Source organism: Leuciscus leuciscus (genome assembly GCF_965113295.1).
Source record: "Leuciscus leuciscus genome assembly, chromosome: 13".
Taxonomy (NCBI): domain Eukaryota; kingdom Metazoa; phylum Chordata; class Actinopteri; order Cypriniformes; family Leuciscidae; genus Leuciscus; species Leuciscus leuciscus.
The window spans coordinates 13825136-13847671 of record NC_138737.1 but is presented as its reverse complement, the minus strand read 5'-3'; the positions used below and the strand labels follow the sequence as shown (position 1 = coordinate 13847671).

Here is a 22536-nt window from a genome sequence, read left to right as displayed (position 1 = left end):
ATTTTTCATCATTATAAAGTCATTTTGGCTTCGTACTTTTGGCATAAAGTTAAATGTTTGTCATACCTGACCAGATGTTCAAATAAATGTCACATTGAATAGACAAGGAAGTTATAGGTTGTGTTTGAAATAATTACGTATCTTATTTAGCTGAGGTAAATTAAACGCAATTCTCAATATGGATTGCTCGATGAAGAATATGAGACGGCACAATGGTCAGTTGAAATTTAAAAGGCTGATTTTTGCGCTTCAGGGCAGTGACGAGTACATGTCGTCCAGTGGTTGTTCAGACACCGTAGGCACAACCTTAAGCAATGGCCCTGAACGGTGGTTCAATGTCAACATTGTGACAACACTGTAACAACCTTCACCACACAACGTAGTTATAGCAACCTTTTGGCCATTTTGTTAAAACGTTGTTAGAAGGTTGGGAACGTTGTGCCAACGTTCTGTGCTTTCTAGGAATAACCTCAAATAACTTACGATTTTATTTTACTGTAATATTGTTGCAAGGCCGCTTATGTAGCCAATTAACGCTTTCATGTCCACGTGTTTATTTAGTAGGCTAAGTAGCCATGTAATGGCAGATTGATTTACTTACTTTACATTATCCCTAATCTAGTAAACAAATATTCATTTTCCCTTAGAATGCCCTTAGTCCCAACAACCACCATCATCAGCATTGTGAGAATTCACATGGCACTGGTATATGAGGGTGAACAAAAGCCTGTGGTGGCAGAGGAGCACAAAAGCACAGGCTGAAGCGTCATAAGGGATGGATACGTTCCCATCAAGCTGGAACACAAAACAGAGAACCACAGGGGAACAGATGCAGCAGATTTATTTACTCTCCACCTTTAGACTGCAGCATGTCACACATGTGCAAAATAGGGTGAAAAAGCATTTGACATCTGAGGAAGAAAAAGTATGGAAGTCTACAGTAATTCAAATAAGCATGGTGAGGAATTTATCAAGACATGTTTTAATCAACATACAATTTGCCCTTAATCAAGCCTGCTTCAGTGACTCAGTTTTGAATTAGCCTATTATACAGCATAAATATAATCAGAATACGATTTAGACGTGTAGATATGACATTTCTTTGTCTTTCATTCCAGCATCTTTTATGATGCTTTTTGTCTTTGCCTGCTCTGTTACAGAATTACCACACCCAAAAACATGTGAGCACACACAGATGCCCTCTTCTGGTCAGGTTGGAGTCTGGTCTTTCAAAGTGAAATTTTGAATCATTTTGAATAGCCTTTTCTAATGTTATTTTACTCTATTTCATTTTAATCAGATATAGTACAGAACATAAAAAAAAAAGCTTAATCAGAAATAATGCATGCATTCATTTATAACCACTATATATTTACAAATTAAAAAAAGAAAACTTACAGTCTTTATAAATAGGCTATTTGTCATATTTTTCTACTTAGACTTAGCAAGACAGTAAAGACAGTTTTTTTTAAAGAAGACAAGTTGACATTTTAAAAATAGATATACATCAATGAATATTAAAAAACCATCTCATCCTTCAGGATCACGACTAAAACTCTGCTTTAAAATCATAAAACTTGTTCATATTTTTGTTCATACTACACTAAACATTTGGAAAACATTTCACTGAAACTCTGTGGCTTTTATTGATACATCTGAGGCTTCATGGGATCGACAATTGGAGAAGGGTGTCAGCCAATTCAAAGTGTAGTCCCTGTAAAACAACATGAGACGTTGCTTTGTCACATTGTCAGCCTTTCCAAAAAAAAAAAAAAAAAAAGCTTATTTGGTGAATTTAATCTATATTCTTGTTTTGATAATCCTGAACATATCATTGTGTATGTAATTTTTCATTGTATTTTGTCTAAGGATGAGGGAAGAACCTTGAGAGGACCTGTTGATTTTTTGCCCTTTCCTCTTCTGAAACTCTTCCTCATCCACTGTCCACACGGCCCCCGTCCTCCCGTCCACCCGCACAAAGCATTTGTGGAGACTAAGATTGTGTCGCACAGCATTCTGAGAAAAAAAGGTTGAAGCAGTTATAAATCAGAAAGTCTAGTGGTGTTTAGTGAGATTATTCAACATGATTTTATCATGTCAACAGCGGCACCATGTGGACAAAAATATAATGTCCCAAAGTGCTTGAGACTAATAATCTCAGGATATCAGAGATCAACCTGCTGAAGTTTGGAGCTTATTTTGTTTTAATTTAGCCAATTCATATGGCATTAAATCAGACACACAAGTAAACCTTTCAGTCTCTCACAGTATTAAAAAATATTATTTAAAACAAATCCTTAAATTAAGTTTTTGAACTAAACAGAAATAGGACTGTTTCCTCGGTCTCAAACTGATGGTTAGTTGGGTGTGACAGCATGTTTATTACCTTCCATGTAGGAGAACTATGACGGAAATAGTAAAACATTCTTGTGAACCAATTGTAGATTTCGTTTAACGTCCGCTGTTTCTCTGGGGCTTCCAGGATTGACTGTAGGAATCAATGATAAATCATATTTATACATGTTTATATTTTAAAATGAGCATTCAAATGTGTATATATATATATATTTGTACTTACCCATCTGATTAGAAAAGCATATGTATATGGAGGTCGTATATTGGCATATTTGTAGTATTCAACACTGCTAACGAAATCTGTAATTGAAAAACACAAAACATCACATAATCATTCTTGGAAATTGACCACAAACACTCATATGTGTCATTGTGCTTAATGTGTCGCTACGTGTTTTGCTGCCGGGTAATGCAAATGAGTTAGTCATTTTCGATAACATACTTGCACAATGCACCCAGCAAATGCAAAATCAAGGTTTTATAATAGCTGGTTTATGAGCAACAACTCCAGCTGAGGCTGTGTGAACTACCTTTGGTCCAGATCTAAGGCAGCCTTTGTGGTCTGCAGGCATGCCAACTGTGTCAACAGGAAACAAGCTAAATCACAACTGTAGTCATAGTGGTAGACCACCAACTTTCTACTGTCTGGCCAATAACATAAATGGAAAGGAAGCAGAAGATGGGTGTGGCCTTCTCATTGTAAACAGCGTAGGATGGTAACCTTTATTCATCTCTATATTTTTCACCTTTTCAGTTCCACTTGATTAGATTATTCTTGTTTAAAGAAACTCTTTAGTTAGAATGTGTGTGTTTAGGGGCACAGTAAGATGTGTATTTTGGACTTAAGTAGGTTTTTACCTGGCAGCATGCGTGGTGGTGGTATGTGGCAGGGGTCCTGTTGTACCAGTGCTTCACTAGCTCTCTCTGTCCTGCCATCTGGCTCCCCCAACGGGGGCAAATTTAGCGCCAGTGGCCTCCACCGACCTGTAGCAACTCCCTGATGGAGAACACACAAGTCAGTGCTTAATATGAGAGCAGCATTAAGCACAGCTATAGATTGTTGTAGACATCTTGAAATGAGTCAAACTGCCGTTTGTATAGATTTACTGACGTTTTATGAAATCACAAAAAGGAAATGTCATGTTCACAATGAGAATCACTATTATTGTACGCTCTCATGAAACTAGAGTATTCTGAAGAGTCTTACAGTACATGTCGAGAAGCAGTCAAAGAGTTGAAGGTGGATCTGCATGGCGTGAAGTTTCTGCTTCTCCTGAATGAGCTGAAGTCATCACATCACATATGGCACATTAGAGTGAGTGGGTTCTCAAACCACTTTTACCAAGATCTTTTTGTGTGATTCTTTTAGGTTCACACTCAGTGACTCAAAACCAATGAAACCATGATTCACTTTCAACGTCTCATTCATAATGACTGATGATAATCAATGATGCACGGAGCAAGACTTGTGTGTGCTGTTTGTGAGAGATCTTATCACTGATGTACCTGATTCTCCATGTGGCGCACCAGGTCTTGTTGAACCCGCCACTGAGCAATAGTTTTCTCATCTGTGCTGTGGTCTCGGTTCAGATGTCTAGACAAGTTGAGAATCAAAAGAGGAATCTTTCAGTTTGAAAATGATAATTTTCCGACAAGGGAAGCTCGCTTATGTAATTTCAGATATTGAAATAAAATACAGACTTACCTCAAAAAATGTGTGTACCCTTCAAAGACTTTATCACAGCCTGGCCAGCGACATTGTCCATTTATATACAGAGAGCTGGATCTCTGGATCTCTGTCTGGACAGGGCTGAGGAGGACACGTGAAGGAGTTGAAGGATGTAAATATACTTATTGATGAACATTTATTACCTTTTTTTTTATTTTATTTTTTTTAGTAATACTTACCTGTGATGGTGTAAGCTGGGAGACTGTTTCCTGTCAGCAACAGCTTGTAAGGAAATCTGCGCGCTGTGACTGGTCTCTTTTCTTCTGTTCATGGCTGCTGGGTGACTGTCATTTGCTAAAGAATGAGGCAAAATTCACACCTGTGAATACTTAAAAAAAAAACTTAATTTTTATATTATATTGTTTTATATGTAACGTATATATTTTTTGTGTGTGTGTGTATGTATATATTACTCATATGAGATCAATTAAAATGCATTTAAATAGTGAGTATTTTTATTATGTATTTATGATTGTTTATATATATATATATATATATATATATATATATATATATATACACGCACACTGTGTATAAAATTACATATACATATTATAAATAATATTTTCTCATTCTCATTTATATGTAATTTTATATACATTTGTGGTCAAATGAATACATACCCCTTGCAGTAAATGTTAAAACTTTAATAATAACAATACAACTACAACAACTACTACTACTACTACTAATAATAATAATAATAATTTGTAGTAGTAGTATCAACTTAACGTGAGGAAATTTTGTTATTCTGTTTTGTGGACAATTTTTATGATCCCTCTTTTTGTAAACAAAAATGATCAACATTTTGCAGATTCTACAAGGGGTATGTAAATGTATGGCCTCAACGCTATTATATAAAACATATAGCACCTCCTTCAGAGAGAGTTTGAAAACTTTTGTTTTATTTCTTTTGAAACCGTTTGAGTTGAAACGCTTTGAAGAGGTTACATGCAGCAGTGTGTGTTTCAAAACATTGTTGCTTGACAGAACATGTACATATATGGAATATAATGATATCTCTGTGGATTTCACTACTTTGACTGTCAAGAAAAAAAATGTAAAGTTTGAATAATTCATTGGAACACAAACCCTGAAGCAGGAGAGCCGTAGAGCGGAGTACAGACGGCCTGATCTGGCCAGCTCGAGAATTCTGAAACACCAGCTGAAGAAAATGCATCCGTTCCTCATCACCAGTTCTCTGCACACGTACACAAACACACAGAGAATCACGCCAACGCACTCTCCACAATAAAGGCCATTCTCTGAGAGCTTCATGTAGCTTTTAATCATCAGAAGCTACCTGGCATAGTGGATGTTTTAAGTATGTCGAGTTGTTGGAAGGAGCAATATGGCTGAGCTGGACTGATTCCACTGTCTGAGGGGCAGAATTCTACAGAAATGTTGCAATATATTAGAAATATATTGCAGTTAATATAGGCTACTGTAGCAAGAAAACTAAAAACACATCTCTACAAGAAATTATTTGGAATCTTCCGAAAATGCAGTTTAAATGCAAACAACCAGCAAAGGGATGTCTTCATTTAAGGCATTGTTATACAGAAAGTACCAGAAAATGAAGCTCACTCACAGAACGTGCAGCGGATGAAAGATCTTCCACGCACTGGTGTGAAGAACGTTCGTTCATCAGAGGGGGAGATGCGTCATGCTCTTCTTTCAGTTGTGGCTGTCGTTCATTTTCTCTCCCACTCACCCTGTTGTCACTTTCTCTCTCAGACTGAGGCATTCCTGAATTCAAGAGTTTGACAAAGATTGCAAATTGGTGTAAAGCATCATATACTTAGACATTTCACATAATACATAATGTGAAAGAGAGAATGCAACGACTAGCTGAACTTTAGCTTTTTAATATCTTTGGTTAATGTTAACTTAGTGTTGTATTTTTCTGTATTAGACTATCTGAGAATATAATTGTTTTAGTTTACAATACATTTTGTATTGTATTGTATGTATGTATGCATGTATTTGTTTATAAGGCTTTCATGGTGACATTTGTCTTTGACTCTTTACATTATTTTGTTTGTACTTTATTCTTTACAATGGAATCATCTGAATTAGATATGCATATAAGATTAGATATGAGAAGTTGTTTCATTATTTGGAACCACATTTACACTTTTAAATTGATTAAATAATTAAAATTGTTTTATATATATATATACTTCATGAACCCCCAGTAATACCTGAGTTTACCTAAATTGATTCCTTAATTTACCAAATTCTGAAGAGGAATTAGTTAAAGGGTTATTTCGCCCAAAAATGAAAATTCTGTCATCAATTAGTCACCCTTCCAAACCCATAAGACTTTAGTTCATCTTCAAAACACAAATGAAGATATTTTTAATGAAATCTATAAAATGAAAGACCTCCGTTGAAAGTCTATTCACCCAAAATTCTGACGCTTCAAAACATTGATAAAGAAATTGTCAAATAAATCCATATGAATCGAACGGTTTATCTTCTGAAGAGACATGATCACTTAATTTGATGAGGAGATTTCATTTAGGCTTTTATTCACACCCAGGTGGAAAAGACGTAGTATTAAATGTATTAAAAATATACTTCAAATTCAAGTAGTATGTTTATAATACATTTGTATTCTCAACATGCTTATTTGAAGTGCATTAAAAATATATGGAATTGCATTTTAATATATTTCTAAAAAGTATACTAAGTACATTGGTGATCAATATATGCTTGGTTACACTTTTAAGAAATATGCTAAAAACAAGCATACTTTTAATATATTTCTAAAAAGTGTACTATAAGTACTTTGGTAATAAATATATGCTTCGTTACACTTTAAGAAATATGCTAAACACAAACATACTTTTAGTGAAGTTTTAGTGTATTTACAGAAAAAATACTTATGTTACTATTACTTAAAGTATATTTTATGTGTACTTTGTGTAATAACATAGCAAAATGATTAAGTTTTTAGTGGGTTTAAAATATATGTACTTTATAAACGCTTAGGAACGCTTAAATATTAATGTATTTATCATTTTAATATTTTGAAATTATAATTTATAATTATTATAATATATTATTATAATTATAATATATTATAAACATTGTCAACTATTGTTAAGCATTGCAATAAGCATTCTTAAAATTAATTTATTGTTAACTTTTACATTTACATTTATTCATTTAGCAGACGCTTTTATCCAAAGTGACTTACAAATGAGAACAATAGAAGCAGTTAAATTAACAATAGGACAACAATATGCAAGTGCTATGACCCTTCCCATTTTAATCTAATGCAGTACATGTATTTCTTTTTTCTTTTTTCTTAAAAAAAAATAAATAAAATAGATATAGAACAGAAGAGAAAGTTAGTATTAATGGATCAAGTGCTTCCGAAAAAGATGTGTCTTCAGCCGTTTCTTGAAAATGGCTACGGACTCAGCAGCTCTGGTTGAGTTAGGCAGATCATTTCACCAGCAGGGAACAGTCAAGGTAAAGGTCCGAGAAAGAGATTTTGTGCCTTTTTGAGATGGCATCACAAGACGACTTTCACTTGCGGAGCTTAAAGGAACCGCATGTAAGAAATGTATTTCAATTAATCATAAAATGGCCCTGATATGTCACTAGACATTAAGAAATCATGTTCATTTCAAATACTTATATCACTGACAACAGTAGTCCGGCCAGGATATTGTCATTTAAAAGTGAAGTTGCAGCCCTCAACTGATGTTGATGTTGTCATGTTGTGTTTTGGCCTGATGCTTCACCCTCCACCTATCTACTAATCACAAAGTCAGTAGTGTTTCGGCATCCGGGTTGCCAGCTCTGTTCTAGTTACCATAGCTGCAGCTATAAAAACGTGTCGGATAAAAAATGTCTAACGTTACGAAACCTAAAAGACCTCGTTATGAATCCGAAATACATTGTGACAAAGTCCGATAAAAAACGAACTGTGTAGGACTCGTCACTTGCCATTGGAAGCTCCTTGTAGCAGCCTATGTTCCTGCTGGATCCTGCAGCCTAACTGGCAACCTCGAGTCAGGGGGGAGGGGGAGGGGATACACCGCTCTACAGTCATTTGAAAGTGATTGCAGTACCAGTTTTGGCCACAATCTTACATACGGTTCCTTTAAGTTTCTGGATGGCACATAAGTCTGAAGTAATGAGTTTTGGTAAAAGGGAGCAGAACCAGTGGTTGTTCTGTAGGCAAACGTCAGTGACTTGAATTTGATGCGAGCGGCAACTGGCAACCAGTGCAATTTAGTGAGGAGAGAAGTGACGTGTGTTCTCTTCGGCTCATTAAAGACCACTTGCTGCAGAATTCTGGATCAGTTGCAAAGGTTTGACAGTGCAAGCTGGAAGACCAGCCAGGAGAGCATTACAGTAGTCCAGTCTGGATAGAACAAACGCTTGGACAAGGAGTTGTGTAGCATGCTCTGATAGGAAGGGCCTGATCCTCCTAATGTTGTATAAGGCAAATCTGCAGGACCGGGCAGGTCTAGCAATGTGGTCAGTGGAGTTCAATTGATCATCAATCACAACTCCCAGGTTCCTGGCTGACCTTGAAGGAGTTATGGATGACAAACCAAGCTGAATGGAGAAGAAGTGGTGTAGTGTTTGGTTGGCTGGGACCACAAGCAGCTCTGTCTTTCCAAGGTTTAGTTGAAGGTGGTGGTCCTTCATCCAGCCAGAAATGTCTGTCAGGTAGGCTGAGACTTGTTTGTACTTATAAAAGGCTACCTAAAAGGCTGTTGTCCATTATACGTTTGTACTACTAAAATTCCCACAAGGATTTGAACATCATGTTATTTGAAATGCATCATAAATACATTTTCCAAAGTTGTTTTTACTTGTTTAAATTCAAACAACACGTGTAATACACGTGACTAAACCTGATTGGTTCCAGAGACGTTGAACGGCTCCGATTGGTTCTTATGATAATGAGATCGTCTGAGCTTCTGTTTATCAGATATGCTGTGTGCGTCGTCTCTGCATATAATTCATTACATTTATATAGCGCTTTTTCTGAGACCTCAAAGCGCTTTACATAGAAGGGGGGAATCTCCTGAACCACCACCAATGTGCAGCATCCACTTGGATGATGCGACGGCAGCCATATTGCGCCAGAACGCCCATCACACACCAGCTTACTGGTGAAGAGAAGACAGAGCGATGAAGCCAATCAGTATATGAGGATGATTAGGAGGCCATGGTAGACAGAGGCCAAGGGGCAAATTTGGCCAGGATGCCGGGGTCACACCCCTACTCTTTTTCGAAGGACATCCTGGGATTTTTAATGACCACAGAGAGTCAGGACCTCGGTTTAACGTCTCATCCGAAGGACGGTGCTCTTTTGGCAGTATAGTGTCCCCGTCACTATACTGGGGCATTAGGACCCACACAGACCACAGGGTGAGCACCCCCTGCTGGCCTCACTAACACCTCTTCCAGCAGCAACCTGGTTTTCTCAGGAGGTCTCCCATCCAGGTACTGACCAGGCTCAGCCCTGCTTAGCTTCAGTGGGCAACCAGTCTTGGGCTACAGGGTGATATGGCTGCTGGCTAAATGAATGTGATTAGATTTAGAAGTGTAAATTTAAACTGTTAAATTATATAGAGCAATCGTGTCTCTTTAGCGGTCTCGGAGGAAACCACGCGATTCATATGGATTAACTTTTTGGAACGCGAACAGTTTTGGTGAATCAGTAATTGGAGGGATATCCTTCAGGTTTCATTAAAATATCTCAGTTTTTCTTTCGAAGATGAATGAAAGTCTTATTGAGAATGAGGACATACTTGCTGTCACGTGACGAATTGAGCCCGTCCACCATTTTGGGATCCTACGCTATCGGTTGCCAGGGGCAACAGTGTAAGAGCGATACAGAGACGGAGCAGGAAAAACTGCTCAAGGAATTATAATAGAAATTACGAGAAAATTAAGAAGAAATGAAGAAGAATGCGGCAAAAGAAAAGGGTTCTTACAGGGAGAAACTTACTACCAATGCCAAACAAAAAAGATTTTTTATTTTTTATTTTACATTTTTAAATACGAAAAAACTGTAATACATGGTTCCTACGGTTTCCACGACAATCGTGTGAGACACTGGAGCAGTTTTTTACACAGCAGTGTTTTCCAGGCATTCTAAAATAGTGCGACAACCTCCTCTACTACCAATACAAACAATGACCGGTGCTGGCGGGTATCCTCCCAAAATGGCGGAAAGGGGAGGATGACGCGCTCTCTGGGGGCGGGGCGCTGTGTCGTGACGACATCTCCTCATTCTCATATAGAATTTAGAGTTTTTTGGGGGGAACTAATGTGTTTTTTTTTGTGTGTTTTTTTTTTTTACCCAGCTTCGTCAAGTTTGCATAGCGTGTGATATTTGGAACCTCATTATTTTGTGATTCTTTAGGTAAGATTTGTATTAAATCAACATTACTTGTCTGTGCCAGTCGTATTTTTGACACAAAGGGCCCTATCTTGCACCCAGCGCAATTGACTTTGTACACCGACGCATGTATCATTCCTATTTTGCACCAGCGCAAAGCGGACTTTTCCCTCCACAGAAGCACGTCGGTTAACTAAGAAATACACTTGCGCTCCCGGGGGCGGTTCAGCGCAAAGAGGAGGCGTGTTCCGGCGCAAACGTTCCTTCATGCTATTTTGCAGGTTTAGAAAACAATTGCGCCACTAACCAGGAAAAAATAGTTTAAAGTCAGTGGCGCATTGCGCATGTTATTTATATGCTATTTTAAGGGTGCATGCTTGGCCATAATCAATGTAGCGTGTGCACAACGCGCACTTTGATTCTCTCATCTACAAAGAAGCAGCCGTTTTCATTTTTGCAAATCATACATTATTACGATAGATAGATAGATAGATAGATAGATAGATAGATAGATAGATAGATAGATAGATAGATAGACATTCAATTTATTATAAAAGCATACATCTAACTTACACATTTACCCAAATTATCATACGCCTGTTTAACCGAAGTTAATTTGGGTGGGTTTCTCCATCCCCAATATCCCTGACGAGAACGTCGGTCTCCTCTGCTGTGAACCGCTCCTGGCGCGCGCCTGGCAAATCCGCCGTTATAATAGGAATCCGCTTTAGAACAAGCGCGCCTGCTCTTAAAGGGAATGTGAGATGTCGCTCTGATTGGTTTATTTCACATTACGCCCAAACCACACCTATGAATAATGAAGCTACTTCAGACCAACCCCTTTTAGATTTGCGCCTGGCGCAAGAGGCATTTATCCCGCCGGGAAAATAGCAACAGCGCCGGAGATCCGCCCACAAAGTTACTTGCGCTTTGCGCTTGACACTTGCGTTTCAGATCGTTAAAATAGGGCCCAAAGTGTAACAGTGTCTTTTTCAGTGCAGCTACATTCAATTGACCCTTCGCTAAGCCCCGCCCTCCTTAGGTACTGTTGCTACGCTTGACAAGCTTTCGCACCTGGCACATATATTATAGTATTTTTGTACCGGTGTCAGACATTCCCAAGGAGATAATTAGTCATTTTTGGCGAACAAGTGAAATATCTGAGAGAGCAAGACAAAAGGGACTGCAGTATGCATTCGAGGGATATATCCATGACATAATATGCAACCGGTTAGAGAATAATTTAATCAAAATTGAAGCTAAAGCCTATAGGTCCCAGCGCAAGCAGCAGCCGCCTCATACATTGACCATTCAAATGGGAAACACAAATTGAGGAACAGCTATGTCCATGCACAGCAGGGTAAGTGAAATTTGAAAAACATCTAATAATTATAAATCAAACAGCTTATCCATAAATCTTGTGTAATAAACAACACATTAGCCTGACCACTTTACAATATCATATGATGACACTCATATTTTTAGTGTGCCAGGCTACTACTCAAACATCGTGGAGCAAACGTAGGTGTTTTTATTAATCCTGTCGACATTTAGTTGTGAATGGGGTCTCCCACACTGCTTGATCCACGCCCGGCATTTTTCCCCTTGGGTTTTAGGTTTCGGGAAGGAAAAAAATTCCATCCCCTCGTCCAAACTTTTAGGATACCGGGTATCAGATTTGCACAATCCATACGCACAACGCTTCAGCATGTTTCCCTCGCTCGAAAGCTTGCTGGACCTCCCGCGCCTAGTTACGGTTGCTAAGCCACGATTGGCCTGTGACGGTTTTCGGGCGTGGCTTAGCGAAGGGTCAATTTGACCAATCAGAGCCAAGCTTTTCAAGTCGAAGTCGAAGCAGACTCGAAGAGATGAAGACTCGAAGATATATAATAATGTAGGCTATATAGGCCTACTGTATAACAATTTTGGGGGGAAATATTAATGTTTGTTGTTTTTCAGACCATAATAAGTATGTTTTTTCTCATATCACCTCTGTTATAGAGATTTCTGAATCAGTCCTAATGGAAGGTGATTCTGACAGTCTTGGTAGGAAAATGTTAGCAACGTGTCCATTTCAGGTGTCTAATTTGTGCTTCCTTCGAGTCGTTCATGTAAAAATCTGTTTATTTAATTTTTTTTTGGGTAAAGTTGCAAGTCACTTGGCATACAATGTTTTGCACAACTTCTAATTTCCTTGCATCTTTTTAACAGAGATGAAGAGAGTGCATGTTAGCATGACCACAAAAGACATATTCATGGGAGATACCCTAGGTTTAAATAAACCACAATTATCAATATACAACATATATAACATACCGTCTAATACTCACAGGTTGCTTTATTGCTGCAAATAACTATCAGTGACTTTTTGATTGATCTCTGCTCACTGTAAGTGGGGTTGGGCTTCTTCTAATATTATGTTCAATGTAACTTATTGAGTGCTGTATAGTGACGACAAACAAGAGGATAAAAATGGACACTCATGTCAAGCTTGATGAGGATATAGTCAAAGCTTTGAAAGGTAAACTGAGAACACAATGGAATTCTAATGCATATCTATGCAAATTATAAAACACATTTTCAAACATGGATACAAAAATGTTAATCATCGGTTAATTTTATATAAATTCTTCTTCCCTTTCATAGATCCTATGATAAATCAGCCTTCAAATACTACAATATCTGAACCCCAAGCCCTCAGTTGCGGAAAATGCGAGTCGTACTCGTGACCGTCCAAGTGACCGTCCACTTGAAGATGTGACATTCAAACTCTTCTGTTTCTTTGGTTCAGCCATTTGTAGGCCTGAGTTTGTAAATAATGCCTTATTCACTTCTGCATATTGTTTTTCAATAACTTTGTGATGCTTATTTATTTAGTGATGTAATATCTAGCCTACTTTTCAGTAATACAGGTATAAAAGAAATGTTCTACAAATTTTTTATAAAAATAGCATTGCCATAGCATTTCACTGATCTTTCATGCATTATAATGTATTTTGTTCAAGAGATTATATATGCTGCTGTACTTTTTTTAATGTGGTCTAGGTATTTATTTGGCAATGTACAAAACAAGATAGTATAAAGTGTTCTTGATTTCAAAGTGTGTGTCAACATTTATATTAAATTACTTTGCACTTTTAATATACCATTTTGAATACTGAAAAAAAACAGCTTTATAATAAACTAGTAGTGTTATGCTAATACATTTCTAATTCTTAAATGCTATTGAAATGTTCCTGAAGCACACTAAAATGAAGCTTCAAATATATTCTAACTATAGAAGTATGAAAGTATATTTTAAATAAACTGTACAGAAATAAACTTAAATTGCACTAAAAGTACTTGAAGTGGTTCCATTTTAGCAACTTGAAATAACTTGAAATACACTTAATATTCTTGAAGTTGTTTCAAAATAATACATTTAATATGCACATAGTATAATATAATTTAAATATATTAAGTATGTCCAAAAAAGCACAATTAAAATATGTTTCCTTTTCACCTGGGCATATAAACATTGATCAACGAATATAAACAGAGGCTCAACCGAACCTGCTTGACTCGCGAGAACAAACCTTATTGGTTCTTGCGGAAGCTCAAACGTGCTGCGTAACCTCATTGGTTCTCGCACGTCAAGCAATGCTTGAGCTTCTGTTTACCATATCGGATGTGTGCGTTGATGAATGTTCATATGTGAATAAAAGCCTGAATTAGGCTAAATCTGTTCATCATATAAAGTGATTGTGTCCCCTCAGAAAATTTGGACTAAACTGCTCAATTTATATGGATTAGTCTTACGATCTCTTAATAAACTTTTTGAAGCTTCAAAGTTGAGTGGACTGTCAGTGGAGGGACAGAAATCTTCATATTTTATAAAAAATATCTTCATTTGTGTTTCGAAGATAAACAAAAGTCTTATGGGTTTGGAACGACATGAGGGTGAGTAAATGGAGACAGAATTTAAAAAAATTGGTGAACTTACCCTTTAAATAAAAATGAAAATATGTTGTAAATGTATGCAAAAATGGCAAGCCTTAAAAAAAATTTAGGCTACTATAGAGAAGGTGAAAGAAATATTATGGGAATTTCACAGAAAAACCTAGAGGGACAATAAGGAAAGTGCTGATATGATTACATGAAATTGACGTACTACATACTACGTACAACATATGACGGACTACATCATTTACAGTAGCCACAAGACAATAATTATTATTCCGACAAATCTCTAAATCTCTAAGTCTCCAGAAAAACCTAAACACGAGAGTTGTTTGAATGTGAATATGTGCGTGACATGTGTCTGTCAAACAAGACACAAACCTCTCCCACCACAGGAAATCACACAAACACATTTTGCATTTTGCAAAAACATGCACAAAAGAAGCAACCCAGGAACAGGATAAGGGATATAAGACAACAATAGAATGTGGTTGATGATGTTATTGAGCCTGAGTTAAGATCAGTGCGTCTCACTATAAAACAATACATTTATATTACAATAAAATGATTTGTTTTCATGCGCACCACTGCACTTTAAACAAACATCAATTGCAAGCAAATTTAATTATAAATGAAAAATGAAATAATTTGGATTTCATCTTAAGAACAACAAAAATATAATGCTTGCATTATTATTCCCAGTCAGTCGCTTTTCTAGACAATGTCTATCACCCCATATGTAACTTTGCTTTCAGGTTCACACAACTCATGGAATATTACTCATTATCTTGCTTGATTCTTTTACCTCTTTTCACATACGTGTATTTTTACCCTGCCTCACAATACAAAATCTAAGTGAAACTACATATAGGAATCAATATTTGTCAGCTACTTTCCTTACCATCTCTACCACATGAAACAAGTTGAAAATCTAAACTGTGTTAGTCTTGGTGAAATCAGGTTGTTATCCAAAAAAAAATTTGAGAAAAAAACAAAATGACTCACAGTGACCATAACTTTATCTCTTTTATCCTCCCACTCTCATATTTCCATTGTTTGAATGTTTAAAGGCAAATACGTGCAATACACATAAACTGTTATAATTTAAGCAAATACAGTATCTCAATTTCATGTGTGACATGCATTGTATCATACTGTATCACTATTTGCTTGGTTAACATGATTAAAATATTATTCAAATATGCAAAACAGGCATTCAAATAAAAACCTGATATTAGTCTTATCATTTGAGAATTTTTCCTCTTGTAAATAAGCGTGCATTTTAAATATTTGAAATAAAATCCCAATATAATGTGCATGCATATAATGTGAATGCAGATTTGAGTATCCATACAAATTTTGGATACCTTGGAAATATCATAATCCAAAGTCTCATCAAATGCCAGCATGGAATACTATGTCACCAAAGTTGTCATTAAACAACAGGCACTATTAAATCATGCATATTTCATAAACAAGCAAGTAAATATTCACCAGCTTTCTTTACCTTGCACCTTTGTAGTCAGCCGTTGTCTTCCTGTGCCGTTCTGGTTAAAAACGAGAGTGAAAGGATCTTTATAGGATAAAATTGACAATCTGAAAAAAAAAAAGAGAGATTAAAATCTCACATCAAAGGAGTAAATGCAATGTTAGATTCTTCAATTTATATCAAAGGTTGTAGATCATGACATGAGGTAATGTAATTCTACTATGAATGTCAAAGGACACATGCAGCGGAGACCATCTTACACCTCATTCTGCAGGGGTTGAGCACAAGTTCTCTAATTTCTAAGATTAAAGACAATTCATATTACTCTTAAACAAATGCTTTATATTATGGTAAAGTGTCTGTCTAAGAAAGGTTAGCACAATTTTAAAAGGAAAAAGGGATGTGCTTGTACATTTTATCCTGATATTAAGAGACAACATATAATTTAGAGATTATGCATTGTTTTTTTTGTTTTTTTTTTTTTACTTATCAATAACAAATTATAACAAATTAATATATGTATATATATATATAGTACATATTAAATATATTTATACAGTACATATAAAGTATATATATAGGCTATATATACAGTACATATAAAGTGTATATATATGAATAAGAAATTATAAAAAATAAATAAAAAAGATTTAATATAAATGTTGTGCTGCTCTATAGCCTATGGCATATTTTGACAATAAAAATGTCTAATTTCTGCTATGTCATATTATAATGTAATATGACACACATATACTGTATGTATATATATATATATATGTGTGTGTGTGTGTGTGTGTGTGTGTGTGTGTGTGTGTGTTTATTTATTTATTTATATTTATTTTAAAAATCACATATACATATATATATATATCAATATTCACTGGTCTATAATTACTAAGGTCATAAATTCCAGCAGAGACAGAGATTAGTAAATGTAAAGGAAAAAAAGAGGTTACCAAAACACAAATTGTATCTTGCAACACATCTGTTAAGTTGTAGGAAAATTAATCTCATTTACGCTTTAACACATTGTTCAGTTTTCACGGAATAGTTTCCACAGAGCTAAAGAGCATTTTAAGACTCACCTGAAGTTGCCACCTTCCCACATAGAATGTGTCATTGCCAGTAGTCAGTATCCAGCACTTATTTATACTCAGAAAATACTTAGTGTCATCGCAAAGGAAACAAGCACGTTCCACAAACAACACAACGAGGGTATTCGCAAACAGCTCTCGAGTTTTACACAAACACTCCACTGAAAAGGGTGTTTATTTTGCGTCACGCGGTGAATATGTCGAAAGCATAATTAATAAAGAAATAAAAAAACATACCACATCATTTCATCTCTGACTTTTAAGTTTCCTGGGAGCATCTTTTGTGGAACATTTTGAATTATACATTAATATGATTTGTTGTTTAAGGGAGATAAAATGTTTTCCTGGGGCTAAATATCATTATTAATTAATCTGTGTCATTACAAAAACAGCAATAACACCAACAATGATTTTAATAAAAAGTCTCATGATCATTATCATTTTGATTTAGAATCTTTTCCCCTCAGGTTTTCTTTTCAGTGCTGACCAATGTAACCAGAATATAAATAACAGTTGCTCCATAAATTACATAAATATATAAATATTTAGCTCTACATATATGGCAGTCAATGCATGATTCCTAAAAAAATATTCATGTCATTGTATGAATATCACATGTAATATTCACTGCATCCTTTTGTGCCATTATCATAATAACTATAAATAAGAGAAAAGTGTGAAGGATTAATCATTATATATCATATGAAGGAAAGTATGAGTTAACGATTCCCTACTGCTGTGCCATACATCAAATGAAAGTTGCTTTATTGACATTTCTCGCTGCCACAGTATGTGGTTTAAGAGAAAGAAGAGTCACAGACAATAAATGTAGACATTCAACTATAATGACATACATATATATTGAAAAATAAAAAATAAAAAATGAAAAAAAATATTTTTAAGATTTTTTTGTTCATACAAAGAAAATCAATTGGGTCCAGTGTTGTTTGAACACCAACATTTTTCAAAATATCTTCTTTTGTGTTCTGGAAAGGAAAGAAAGTCACACGGGTTTAGAACAGCATTAGCATGAGTAAATAATGAGAGAATTTTTCCTTTAATATCTTTGCTGTTTATAGATTGACACGATATATATGTACCTATGTATAAATGTATAGGATAATGCAATGTAAGTCGCTTTGGATAAAAGCGTCTGCCAAAATGTAAATGTATATGAACATTATTTTACATTGTAATATATCACAGTATAAAATATCCTAAGTGAGATCTGTTGCACTTTCTCACTGAATGAATCAAGCTGGAAAAAAATCCTTTAGGATGATCAACTAAAAAAGTGCACTGATTCACTTGGCAGCTTTCATAACCTTTAAAATCTTTAAGCTGCGAGCGAGGGTCAGAACTGATGACTTTGACTTCAGCAGTATGTCGGCTATTTCTGAAGTATGACATTTTCCTGGCATACATCTGTATGTTTCTGGATATCTGCCTCTATAGATATTTATATTTTTTACACAAATGGGATTTCAATCTATTTTAAGTAGTATGACTCAGTATTTCTTATTGTAGGTGTTCTCTGATTCAGCGTATTCGGATCCGTTTGTAGGCGTAAAATACTGATCACTGAAGCGACATGACCTCAATATTCATGTGAGAATTATCACATATGTGCAAACCAGTGTCTGACCAAAGTACAAAGGCTGTTATTGAAAAGTGAAACTGGCTGGGATTATGAAAACTGGGTCTTTCACATTGTAAATTATACATGTGAACTTGACCTTAAAGGATTAGTTTACCCAAAAATGTAAATTCTGTCAGTTATTACTCACCCTCATGTTGTTCCAATCCCTCAAGACTTTTGTTCATCTTCAGAACAGAAATTAAGATATTTTTGATGAAATCTGAGAGCTGGCTCACTCCTTCATAGGCTGCTAGGTAATTGATATCTGCCATCTCAGAAAAGTTAGTAAAGACATCGTTAAAATAGTCCAAGTGACTACGGTGGCTCAACCTTAAGTTTATCAAGCGACGAGAATATTTTTTGTGTGAAAAACAAAACAAAAATAACGACTTAATTCAACTATTCATTTTCTTCTGTGTGAGTTCATGTACACTGTTAGACATTTCAAGGTTTTTTTACAGTAACTTACTGGCAACACTGTTGCCAATAAGTTACTGTAATTACAATTTACAGTACCATTACCGTAACTACATGGTACTGTAATTGTGTAATACAGTGCATTACTGTAAAAACCAAGCTAATCAGAACACTACTGTAATTATTTTTATTTGTACTAAATATAAATTAATTTCATAATTTTGATATAGAATGAATTATATAAGTACTACTGACATACAAATCAATTAGACTGAATTATTACAAAATACCATTTCTTTTTTATTTAAAACATTTCATATACATCACAAAATATGCCAATGCTGGAAATGATGTGTTAAATGTTTACACATTAATGAGTGAGTTTAGGGACAACGTTTTTTGTGTTAATTTGAACTCATTCATTGTGTTAATGATTTTAACAAAGTAAATATGTCAGAAAGGTTAGCACAAAGATATGGAGGACCAAACCTGCAGAAATTAAAAATTAATAGATAAATAAATAAATAGATAAATAAATGTGATAAATAGATAAATAAATGTGATAATAGGAAAAGAAAGAAAGAAATAAACGACTTGATAAAATAAATATGATTCATTTTTAATAAAATTCATTTTTGTATTATTTTTCCCCTTAATGTATTATTTTCTGTTTTTATACATTTTTTAATTTTTTAAAAATCGTTTTAACTTTTATTTATTCGTTAATTATTTATTTATTTATATATTTTTATATTTATTCTTACATTTATTGTTTCGATTTATTTATTTATGCATTTATTTATTTATGCATTCATTTATTTATAGATTTATTTATTTCCACATGTATTTATTTTTTGATTTATTTATTTATTGATTCATTTATTTTTACATTTCTTTGTGTAACATGGAAATGAGGAAGGCGGTCCTTGTGTAGCTTCAGTGCATCATTGGTTGAGAGCGGTTGAGAGCTCACGAATAGAATCGTCAGGCTTAGCTAATAGAGAGGAGATAAAAAAAAATAAAAAAAAATTGCCGGCAAGAAATTATTCGTTGTCCAGTTTGCTACGGGATGTGGCAGATTAGCAGGAGAATTGTAAGTAATTTTCACCTAATCGCATAATGCCGAAATATTTTGTAGCGTCAACTATTTTTCCAGAAATAATAACACGAAGCTGAAACTACTTATGTGATCCCTCTCAGCATCGTCGTCGTCATCGAGTGTGGAACCGTCGGCGTCGACGTCAGACGCTGGGTTTATGTCACCCAGACACCCAGTGGTCAGTGGATGGTTGGTTTTCAATTACCTGTATATTTCAAATTACCTGTATGCAGCACACAGTGCAGTGTTGATGTTAAAACTGTGTTGTTACAATGTTTAAAGTGGCTGACAACAATAAATATTCTTATTATAAATAAAACTGGCTGGTTTTTTGAGCTGTGCATAACTGTAGCTGAATAGTTAGGCCTACTACGCTACTGTATTTTAATATTGGTCATTATGGTGGTACTTGGAGAGCCAAATATTTTCTGAGGTGGTACTTGGTGTAAAAAGTTTGAGAACCACTGCTCTAGCTATTTGTAAAACGTCCGCCATAGTACACACCTGTCACCACCACCCGACGTCACTACAAAGCCAGAGTAATCGAGCAAGCGCCTCAATCAACGATGAACCAATGGTAAGCAAGACCAACCCACCTAATTATCATACAAGACAAAGAAATGTAAAAAGAAATGAATCAATAAAAAAATGTATCTATAAATAAATGAATGCATAAATACATAATTCTAAACAATAAATGTAAGAATAAATATAAAAATATAAAAATAAATAAATAAATAATTAACGAATAAATAAAAGTTAAAACGATTTTTAAAAAATGTAAAAATGTATAAAAGCAGAAAATAATACATTAAGGGGAAAAAATAATACAAAAATGAATTTGATTAAAAATGAATCATATTTATTTTATCAAGTCGTTTATTTCTTTCTTTATTTTCCTATTATCACATTTATTTATCTATTTATCACATTTATTTATCTATTTATCTATTTATTTATTTATCTATTAATTTTTTATTTCTGCAGGTTTGGTCCTCCATACAAAGAGGTGTAAACGTGTTAAATTAACACATTCTGTGCCGTCCTTCACTGCACACATTGTAAAAAACATACATAAAATCCTAAACAAAACGTTAGCATTTGACAAAATGAATGTAAAGTCATTGGTTGTTAGCTTATACAATTATTATAATGAAATATCAACCATTACATTCATAAAACTGCATATTAATAAGAAACATTTCTTATTATTATAAATGTCTGACTGTCTACTCCTCCATCTTTTCCACAGCATAGGAGTAAAAGTCATCATCAAAATAATCTTTAAAAAGCCAACACAATGTTTAAATGAACATATGAATGAATGAACTTCTCCAAAGATTGGTTCCTGTTCAGAACTTGACTGACAACATCAGAATGTTACCTGGTCTGTATGCGTGTCCACAAACACAAATGTACTCAGTCCTTCAGAGGAGATCCCGGTTCCAACACTATATAAAAACAGAGAGAGAGAGAGAGAGAGAGAGAGAGAGAGAGAGGGGGAATTCCATATTAGTGTTAAATGATTCTTAACCTCCTTTTTTTTACATTTTTATTATTATTTTTACTATAACTTAAGAATATATATTTGTAAACAGCTTAATAGCATTTTCAAACATTTCAGATGAACTAAATTAAATTATGCCAGATTAAATTTTAATACTTACATATCCTAAATTCTGTCCAAAAATGCTGAGATCCATAGAGAGAAAGACTGAAATCGATGATTTTAGCCCATTTCAGCTTGTCCGCAGTGAAGTGGTTCCTGTTTGAGACAAATGCACAGTAAGACACATGCAAGAAATCACTGTGTGATGATCGTTCTCCTTCCTATAGTAGTTAACCCACCTTTGCGCTGATGTTAGGAACTTCCTGGTCAGGTGGGACTGCAATGGTAGAGTCTTCTGCCTAATTAAATATCAAAATAATGCAAAAATATGTAAACTTAAGTTGTTTAGACTGATTTGGTATGAATGAATTAGTGAGTTTTACTGCAGTGCTTACCTGGATACATTTAATCTGGTGAGACTGAGCATAGAAAATTGTACATCTTCTGATTGGTTCATTTGCTGTGTAATAAATATAATGTTAGACATGATGCAAAGGTCACTTATTTGATATAAAGTTAGCCAATTTTATAGAGATTTTATAAGCTATTGTATGCTACCTGTACCAGTGGTTCCAAAGCACTTATCACATATTGCTAATCATTTCAGCAAACTTATGTCAAAAACTCAAAATTACGGAGCCCCTAAAGGGACGTGGTGGTGAAAATTTTTTAGGTTGGGAGAATAATTTTTTTTCAAATCTTTTGCGTTCCCTCGCAAAGATATTTGCGTTCCCACGCAAAACCTGTTTACAGCTCGGACAGACACGTCCTGTTTAATGTCCCGCTG

The 22536-nt window shown here is 34.9% G+C and overlaps 1 protein-coding gene across 9 annotated transcripts; it reads right to left on the bottom strand.

Annotated features, from left to right (window-relative positions):
- Positions 1-824: 824 nt before the first annotated feature.
- On the bottom strand, positions 825-21948 carry foxp3b (forkhead box P3b). Of its 9 annotated transcripts, none has more exons than XM_082189331.1 (14): positions 21808-21948; positions 21525-21591; positions 15910-15998; positions 5676-5833; positions 5388-5477; positions 5177-5285; positions 4264-4378; positions 4061-4165; positions 3862-3949; positions 3563-3637; positions 3214-3352; positions 2579-2655; positions 2387-2488; positions 825-2016 (listed from the first exon to the last, which is right to left on the bottom strand). In XM_082189331.1, exons 4-14 carry the CDS (start codon positions 5829-5831, stop codon positions 1801-1803), a joined length of 1272 nt encoding a protein of 423 aa, XP_082045457.1. In that variant the 5' UTR covers positions 5832-5833; positions 15910-15998; positions 21525-21591; positions 21808-21948; the 3' UTR covers positions 825-1800. The 9 variants fall into 9 exon arrangements, with proteins under 9 accessions (XP_082045457.1, XP_082045454.1, XP_082045453.1 ...); XM_082189328.1 differs by lacking the exons at positions 21525-21591; positions 21808-21948 and adding an exon at positions 16977-17929 and having other exon boundaries at positions 825-1755; positions 1884-2016; XM_082189327.1 differs by lacking the exons at positions 21525-21591; positions 21808-21948 and adding an exon at positions 16977-17929 and having other exon boundaries at positions 825-1714; positions 1884-2016.
- Between the last annotated feature and the right edge of the window lie 588 nt (positions 21949-22536).

What these genes read in the sequence shown, in the direction of transcription:
- foxp3b (XM_082189325.1), bottom strand. Translation starts at nt 17,011, where the DNA reads ATGACACATTCTATGTGGGAAGGTGGCAACTTCAG. An exon ending in TGGGAAGGTGGCAACTTCAG is followed by an intron (nt 15,999 to 16,976) that starts GTGAGTCTTAAA and finishes TTTTTTTTTCAG; the next exon opens with ATTGTCAATTTTATCCTATA. An exon ending in TAAAACATCCACTATGCCAG is followed by an intron (nt 5,286 to 5,387) that starts GTAGCTTCTGAT and finishes GTACGTGTGCAG; the next exon opens with AGAACTGGTGATGAGGAACG.